The sequence below is a fragment of the Acomys russatus genome, chromosome 1, assembly GCF_903995435.1.
Source record: "Acomys russatus chromosome 1, mAcoRus1.1, whole genome shotgun sequence".
In the NCBI taxonomy this organism is placed as follows: domain Eukaryota; kingdom Metazoa; phylum Chordata; class Mammalia; order Rodentia; family Muridae; genus Acomys; species Acomys russatus.
Genome location: NC_067137.1, coordinates 6,892,309 through 6,901,506, shown reverse-complemented (window position 1 = coordinate 6,901,506; position 9,198 = coordinate 6,892,309). Strand labels below are relative to the sequence as shown.

Here is a 9,198-nt window from a genome sequence, read left to right as displayed (position 1 = left end):
CTGTCTGGAAGAGAGAGAGAGAGAGAGAGAGAGAGAGAGAGAGAGAGAGAGAGAGAGAGAGAGAGAGAGAGAGAGAGATTGGGGTGAGGAGACTACACAGAGGCAGAGACCCCAACCCCAACCCCACCCCACCCCCCCCCACCCCTACCCCACCCCCACCCTGAATCAGCCAGGTCACAGCCGCAGTAAAGCACAAGAGAAATGCCAGCCCTGGGCCTGCAGAACCATCCCCAGTCCTTGCTGCTGGGCCCCATGTGATGTAGACCCCTTTACCAAGAGCCCCCACCCCCCGCCTCTTACTCAGTGGAAGGAGTAGGGTGCTTTTCCTGCTTACCAGAAGTGCCTGAAACAAACCGAAACAAACCCCACAGCCTGCGAGGCCCGCTTCTCCAACTTTGGGACAGTTCATAAAGGACAGGCAGTGACCAACACATCTTGAGAGGGGAAATGAAGGCCTTGGGTTCTACTTTGCCTAATTAATTATTAATTGCTTAGCTAATGCAGCTCCATGAATGCCCATCACGTGGAATAAGAGCTGGAGGGCGAGAGTGAAAATGGGTGGCTCTCCCATGGGGTTCCACATGCTCATCCTGTGCTCATTCAAATCCCACGCGCCTGCCATGTCACCCCTCCCACCGAGCCTCGCCCAGCTCTTCCAATTACGTCACCACTCCCCTCTCACCCCTCTGCTGTATCTGCCGGGCCCCAGCGCCATGCCCTGTGCTCGTACCTTCTATCTCTTCTATGCTGGAAGTTCTGCACCTAACAGTCTATTTCCCCATCCTTGGCTCTGGCTCTGGCCGGTGGTGTAAGGCGGAAGTGATGGTGCGCCCCTTCTAAAGGCCCCTTGTGTTTCTTTCGTTGCCATGAAGAATTTGCCCAGGCTGGCCCACTGAGCACAAGCAGATGACGGAGACACGCACGGTAGAGAGCTGAGTCAAGCCCTCAGAAGAGTCTAAATTGGGCAGCCTCTAGATGTCTGTATTGTTTGCCACTGAGATTTTTATAGTTATGTAATATATGGCTGATAACTACCACTAGCACGTACAGTATGTCTCTGTGTGTGGTGGTTTCTGAAGATTATTTGGCCATATGATTGTTTAAAACTTCCAGAGTTGGCAGATAAGAATGCAGGATGCCCAGTTAAATTTGAATTTCAGATAAGCAATGGCTTTAGTATGAAAGCATCCTGTGCAGTTTTTAGAACATATTTATAGTAAAATGTTTTCATCTAAAATTCAATTCCTCTGAGCACCCTGTATCTATCTACCTGGCTGTCCTATTCCTATACTTACAGTAGGTTAGACACCCCCCCCCCCCAATAGTAGCACTGACATAGTTTCCCGCGTCAGGGAACACAATGGTTCAATTAAACTACAAGGACAAAGAATAAACCTTGGGGCTAGGGAGAAAGATCAGCAAATAAAGAGTGGCCTGCAGGCATCCCCAGCACCCAGGTAAGAGAGGGGGGTGGCCTTGGCAGCTGGTATGCAGTCTCAGTGTGGCTGGCAGAAGCTGGGGACCCCTGGGGCAATCTAGCTAGTCAGACAAGGCAAAACGGCAAACTCTTGGTTCAGTGAGAGAGCCTGCCTCCATAGAAAAGGGGCAGGGTGAGCCAGGAAGACTCCTGCTGTCAACCTCAGGCTGCTGCACGCACATGCACCCCCACATGCGTGTGAACACACGCATCACACTTTACACGTACTCAAAGAGTGAATCTTCTAAAGGTGCGAACGTATGCACCCACATGTGTCTGCAGGTGTGCTGGTGTCCATGGAAGCCAGAAGAGGGCATCGAACCTCTGCAGCTGTGGCTGCAGGCAGTTGTGAGCTGCCTGACATGCGTCCTGGGAACATGCGTCCTGGGAACGAAGCTCAGGTCCTTGGCATGAGCAGCAAGAGGTCTGAACCACGGGGTCATCTCTCTACCTCCAAAGGGGTGAATCTTAATTCTCTCATTTCACCCCATAGCAAAGCCACCTCCAGTATAGCAATAGTATTATACTAATCACGGCAGCAGTCATTTGCTTAGTCCCTTATGGAATACACCAATTTGTTTTCCTATTAGTACCGTACTGTAGCAAGGTGGCTAGGCCACTTTCCCCTGCCTATAAGTGAGGGCACTGAACAGCAGACTCACAAAACAACTCGTTTGGCCACACACAGCTGGCAATAACAGAGCTAGAATTCGTATGCGGCACTTTCTCCTTCCATAAGGTGGCCCTGACTCCTTTTATTGAAAGCGTTTTGTTAAAGTTTTGGGTGTTTTCGGTTTTTTTTTGTTTTTGTTTTTGTTTTTTGTTTTCGTTGGTTGGTTGGGTTTTGGTTTTGGTTTTGAGACAAGGTTTCTCTGTCTGTAGCCTTGGCTGTCCTGGAACTCACTCTGTAGACCAGGCTGGCCTCGAACCCAGAGATGCACCTGCCTCTGCCTCTCAGAGTGCTGGGGTTACAGGTGCTTTCCAGAATCTTCACCTTCCCCCACTATCTATTACTCATTGGGGTGTACAGTGCAGAATACATTTATTTACTAGGGATTCTGCAACAGGGTCCATGGATTGATGGGGTGACTCACTCAGATGACACTTAGTGTTCTGAAGGAGAGGCGCCAGGATGGGAGCATCCGCCGGCTCCATTTTCGGACAGAAGGTTGTGACCCAAGCCTGTGATCGGTCATTTTACACATCAACTTGCCTGGCCTGAGGATGCCTAGCCATCTGGTTGGGCATTATTTATAGGCTTGTGCCTTCTAGGGTTCTTTTAGAAGATATTAGCCTTTAAGGAAACAGGAGTAAGAAAAGCAAACTGCCCGCCCCAGTGTGAGCAGGCCTCATCCAATCCACCGGGCTCTTCACTAAAACAAAACAGAAGGTTGAATAGAGCCAATTCCGCTAGTGGATTCCACGGTTCTGCCCTTGGGTGAGGGCTTACATCCTTGTTCCCAGGGCTGACTAGCAGCCACAGCGCTGCTCTTGTGGGTTTTCAGCTTGCTGTCAGGACACAACGACCCTTTCAACCTCTATAATCTCATGAGCTAATTCTCATTTCTTCTCCTGTGTCACCTGTTGGTTCCATTCCTCTGGGGAACCCAACATGAGGCTCTGTGTCTGCACCATCTTCCCTCTGCATTTCTTGGTGTCCTCAGCTAAAGACATTAGTCACAGTGGATTAGGACCTGCTGCAATGACATCATTTCAAGGCGGCAGTTTCTGTGAAGATCCCATCTCCAAACAGGGTTCACATCCTGAGCAACTGGGGGTCAGGACTTCATCTTAGGATTGGGGGAGGTGGAAACCAGCTCTCAATAAAACCTATCTTTAAAGACGACCTCCAAAGGAAAGGGGGTCCATACCATAGGCTATTTGGCACCAACAGGCACCATTCCTGTTTTCAAAGCCATGCTTAGGGGTAAGAAAGGCCCAACCTTCACTGAGATTTGTTTGGTTTTTAATTTCTTTAATTACATATATTTACTTGGGGAGTATGTGGTGTACACATTTGTCACAGCATACATGTGGGGAGTCAGTTCTCTTTTTAGACCATGTAGATCTCAGGGATGAAATCAGGTTATTGGGCTTGCCAGCAGGCACCCACACTGGCTAAAACTATCTTGCTGGCCTCCCAAATTCAGTTCCTACCCATGACTCCACAAGGGCGGGTGTCACAGGCTCTGCCAAAAGTGCCCTGGCAACTGGTAGAATGTGGCTATTATGAGGGGAGGGGATTATGATGGCAGCTAGAACCTGGTGAAACCAAATGTTTCTGTCTCAAAAGATGTCCTCTGGCCCTGGTTGGCAGCACTGTGGTTATCTGAATGGCAGCAGAGGACAGGGAGGTGATGGAAGCCCGAGGGGCAGGAGAAAGTTGCCCCACCCTCCCCAAGGTGGCACCTGGTGACACTATGCCTGAAGGGAGGCCGAAGGCTTCTTTGGTAAGAGGTGTCCTCTTCTGATTGTCCCAGCCATTCCGCTGGTGGGGTGGGTGGTGGGGTGGGGAAGGGTGGGAGTGTGCTCAAAGCCTTAGAGTCCACAGGCATGTGCGGCTGCCAAGCAGAACGGCACTGTGTCCCATCCCCCCATCCCCATAACACACCCCACTGCCACCAGGACCAGAAACTGTCACAGGATTGCAAGGTTACATGAAAGTTCATCTCTCTGTATTTGAGGCTGTTCTACACACACACACACACACACAACACACAGACACACACACACACACACATGCGCGCGCGTGTCCTCTCAACACAGACCCTAGCTAGGCCTCTTCCTCACTCTGGAGTTGCCGAAAGACCTGTTGTCTAAAAATTAGGTAAAATTCGGAGACCGGGGAATTGACCTCCATGGTGCTAAGAGCCACTACCCGAGCAGATGCCGGCCTCACCTCCCAATGCCTCAGGATTTCAGGGTACCACTTCTTCGTGGCAATTTGTGTTGTCCTGTCCTGGAGTCCCTAAGTACACTTCTAAGCATGTGTCCCATCTGGATAGTCTTTGCAACAACCCCTCCCCTCCAGGCTACTGAACTTGGAGCACAGGGACTGCTTCTAGGGATCCCCACACTGGCCCCACCATCACCCCACTTCTTCTTCCCCATCCCAGGATGCAGAGGCCCCAAAGATAGAACTGCCTATCTTAGAAGAGACTGGAACCTGTGAGGACAAAGATTGTTCAGGCCCCCCTAAGTCACTGACCCCAAAGGCTGGCTCCACCACCAAGGGTCAGGCTGGCGATGGGCCCGGACTAGAACCGATGGAGCTGCCCCTGACCTTGGAGACAGAGCCCTACAACTCAATGGAGCTGGAGAAGGTGCGCATGGAGTTTGAACTGACTCGCCTCAAGTATCTGCACCAGGAGAATGAGCGGCAGAGGCAGCACGAGGAAGTGATGGAGCAGCTGCAGCAACAGCAGCATCAGGCTTTGCCTCGCCAGGTAGGTAGCAGAGGGGATGGGGGGGTTGGGGGAGGTGGGGGTGTTGGGGGGGTGGGTGAGGGGGGAAGGTGGGGGGGCTCCAGGCTAAGGGCCACCCCTGCAGGTCCCAGGTCTGTCTGAGAGGTGGCAAGCACCGGCCCCTGGCGTTTTGGGTCAGTGTACAGGATGGTCTGAGGTCAGTCACTGTCCTGTGGGATTAGCTCTCCTAGAGCTTCCGTGTTCGCTGAGATTCAAGTCTCCAAAGAGAGGTGACAGGTAGGAGATAGCCTGAAACCGCGTCCTTTACCCAGAATCCCTTTTGATAGTTTAAGTGTTCAATACTCCACACCACGACTGGTCTCCCGCCACTTTTATTTCTCTTGGGCTATGTTTAGCAGTCCCTGCCAGGAGACCACTGATTGGCAACACAACTATCAGCTTCCTTTCAGGGCTGAGGTGTCTCTGTTGAACACACTGGCTTACAGCCAACTAAAGCCATGTTCTTTCCACAAGAAATGTATTCTCAACCCCTACCATACTAATGGGGACAGGAATGCTCACCTGAGCCAGGCACGGTGGCGCACACCTGTAATCCCAGCACTCCAGAGGCAGAGGCAAGCAGAGCTCTGTGAGTTCGAGGCCAGCTTAGTCTACAAAGCAAGCCCAGGACAGCCAGGGCTACACAGAGAAACCTTGTGTCGAATAAGCCACATGTGGTGCCTCCAAGACCCTAGTACTCAAGGAAGTAGAGACAGAATGATCAGGAATTCAAGGTGACATGGTAAGTCTGAGGCTAGCCTGGGCTACATGAGACTTGTTTCAAAAGCAAACTTGAGAGGAAGTGCCATGTGATGTACTCATTGCTCTGACCAGACCATTCTAAACACTCCGTGATGAAAGATGTCACCACTTAGAAGTGGTGCCTCTTGGTCTCTGAAGTCATAGGTTCTGGGTTTAAAAAAAAAAAAAAACCAACTCTACCAATTTTGTAAACTACTTAACCCTGAACACATTACTGATCCCCCTTGAGCCTTGGTTTGCTCATCCCTAAAGCAGAACCTGACTCATGGGGTAATTGTAGAGGATACGTGAGAACACATGTCAGCCGCTTCGCAATGGACCGGCACATTAGGTAAGTGCTCGATAATTGTCGGCTATTACCATTTTTATGAACTCACACAATTCACTTCTTGACCCGAATGCAGCAGCTTATATTCATCACGTCTCAGTTTTATTGGGATGGGATGTGTTCGCTGTGCTTCCAGGCCTGAGTCATCCTCGCTTCTCAGAAGCCTGTCTCTATCTGAGCTATGGCTGCGATGGTTGAGAAGGATGTGATGACCTAAAGCCGCTGCAGCATGTCACTACAGGTTGTCACCATTGCTATCAATCAGCACCGGGCTGCAGCATTTTCTCCAGCTCGTATTTCTGCAGCTTGCCCAAGGAACCTGCCCTGAGCTGTGTCCAGAGGCTTCCCAGAAAAAGGCATCGTGTTACCTGAATCACTTGTCCAATGGACTGGTCAATTCTTTAAAGAGAAAAATAGATTTGTTTTACATGGTTTGCTCTCAGTGAACACATTCTGACTTACTCATTTTTTTTCTTATTCACAGGGTACCTGCTTAATTGTGCATTAAATGGTATTACTGAGCCAACCCAAGCTTATTGAATTGGGACATCTGAAAAACAGTTTCCCTTTTCTAATATCTAGAAAACATTTGCCTTTCTCTAGAATTCCCACACAGTCCCTGATGTTTTCCAATTCTTTTACAAGACACCCTGACAAGCACAGCTGAAGGGAGGGTCAGCTCACAGCTCCAGGGACAGCCCACCAATAGCATCAGGACCTCTAGGGACCGTCCTTGTGGCGGCAGGAGCTCCAGGCAAGCTGGTCACGTTGCTGCGGTCAGCTCACAGGCACCCAGATCACCTTCTTATTCAATCCCAGGATTCCCACCCACCTGACAGTGCTCGCCCACTGTGAGGTGGATCATCCCCTCTTAGTTAACCCAGATAACGTCACAGGCTTGTCTCCTAGGTGATCCAAAGGCCTATCAAGTGGACAGGGAAAATCAGCTAGCAAACTGTAGGGCCATGTCTCTTAAGTACACTTATTAATCACTTTTTAATTAGAAAAATGTTTCTCCCTGCTGGATGAAATGAAAATCCTTAGCATGAAGTCCTCTGCCTTCTTAAAAGACAGACCATGGGAAGCATTTTGAAAAAGTCTAAAGGGCATGATAAGTGTGTGTGTGTGTGTGTGTATTCACATACATGTATTATGTAAATAATATATAATATATTATGTGAATGATATATGGTATATATTATGTAAATAATGTATATATTATATGAACACACACACAACTGCCTCCCTTCCTCGTTTCACGCTATGATCATGCAGGCTGCAGAGCGTGGCGGAAGTCATAGCACAAAGCCCTCTGTCTAGAGGACACTGCGTTTCTTCCTCCTTCCTTACCGTCTGTCGCTTTAGATGTGGCATAGCTGGAATTATTGTGTCTTGATAGATTTGCCTTCTTATTTTCTGTGGCTGTTTTCAGCAGAGCCTGGGCCCTTGGGGATAGTTTACAAAAAGGGTTTTACGTGCAGTTCACTTACTAAAAAGGAAGGGAGGGGCCTTGACTTGATGATGGAGCCTTCCATACCTCTCTGAGTTGTTGGAAGGAAAGGAGACAAAGGGAAGATGAATGAACGGGTGTGTGGAATTAATTATACTGAATGCATCTAAATTAGTATTTCTCACTAGTTTGAAGCATCCAAGTCCTTGTCATTTAGCTGTTAAAAAATATACCTTAAAAAATATTGTAGAGCAGAAACCATGACAAATTTCAACTCAGGCCAAAATGTTTATATCGGCTTTTGTTTCACACATTGATAACAGTTAAAATAGGGTCAGTCTGAGCCCAGTTACTGACCTAAAAAAAAAAAAAAAAAAAAAAAAAGCAACTCACAATCAGACTCCTCCCAAAACCCAATGCCCTCTTGGGTCAGGGTCTATAACTCTAGCCACCCACACCAGGGAACAGCAAACCCTGGGACACAAGGCCACATGCTAATCATGTGACCTCCTCCAGGACACAGGGGATGCCCCTCCCCCCCCCCCCAGAGTGCCCCTGTCCAGAAAACTGGCTATGAGGAAACATCCAAAGACCACTTCTAAGAACTAGAGTGAAGATGAGGGAACCTTGGAGTCCTGGAGAATGTGCTCACGTGGGTGGCTGCACTGGGCAAGAAGGGCAGAGAAAGGACAGTGTTGGCCTGGTGTCTTGGATTAGAAGAACTAACACAACCTCAAGACATAAAAGGAATGCGATCCCTCTACACGGCAGTAATCTCACTGGGATTATTATTATTATTTTCTTTATTTTCTTTATTTTCTCCTTCCTCGTGATCTTGGGAAAGAGGTATCGTTGCACAGCGACCCCTACTTGAGATCACTGTCAGTCAGGGCAGACCGAATCTAGCTCTGGCACGGCCAGCCACACTCTCTTCTTTCCCCCCACAGTTCTCAGGAGGCCTCCAGGACCTCTTGCTCCCCCAGAACCAATTCGCCATGTTCCTGTACTGCTTCATCTTCATCCACATCATCTACGTTGCCAAGGAGATGGTCTTCTTTCTCTTCTCCAAGCATTACCTGTTCTGCCTCGCAGCCATCTTGCTGTGCTTGATTAAAACCTTGTGGTCCTATTCCCATGTGCCTTTGCTCCTCCTTCCGTTGCTGACAATGTCTTCCGTGCACCGGCATGCCCCTCCCCTTCCATCGTAGCCTGCCCTGAGACTATGCCTCTTCCCCAGGGGACAACTGGAGAAGTTAGCAGGCTGGTGGGGGGGGGGGGTAAGTCTTCAAGGAGGGCCCAAAACACCTTTATGTAATCATAAAATCACATTAGTAACCAAGCTGGCTTGGATCCTACCATATCTCATGCTCCAACAGTTTTTTTTTAAAGATTTATTTATTTTTATTATGTATACAATGTTCTGCTTGCATGTACACCTGTAGGCCAGAAGAGGGGATCAGATCACATTACAGATAGTTGTGAGCCACCATGTGTTTGCTGGGGATTGAACTCGGGACCTTTGGAAGAGCAGGCGAGCTCTTAACCATTGAGCCATCTCTCCAGCCTCCTTTTTTTTAATTACAAGGTTGAAGTGAGCCCTTCCCCCAACAAAATGTCCTTGTCTTGATGCCCAGAATCTTGAAAATGTTACTTTATGTCACAAAGAAAATGTTACTAAGGTTGCTAGTTCGGAACCTGGGTCCTGGAAACCTTAACA

At 48.9% G+C, this 9,198-nt stretch overlaps 1 protein-coding gene across 1 annotated transcript; it reads left to right on the top strand.

Moving 5' to 3' along the window:
* Nucleotides 1–3,791: 3,791 nt before the first annotated feature.
* Nucleotides 3,792–8,689, top strand: Tmem247 (transmembrane protein 247). The gene is made up of 4 exons (XM_051152945.1): nucleotides 3,792–3,927; nucleotides 4,594–4,923; nucleotides 6,273–6,275; nucleotides 8,429–8,689. The coding sequence occupies exons 1-4, from the start codon at nucleotides 3,811–3,813 to the stop codon at nucleotides 8,687–8,689; spliced, it is 711 nt and encodes a 236-aa protein (XP_051008902.1). The 5' UTR covers nucleotides 3,792–3,810.
* The last annotated feature ends 509 nt before the right edge of the window (nucleotides 8,690–9,198 follow it).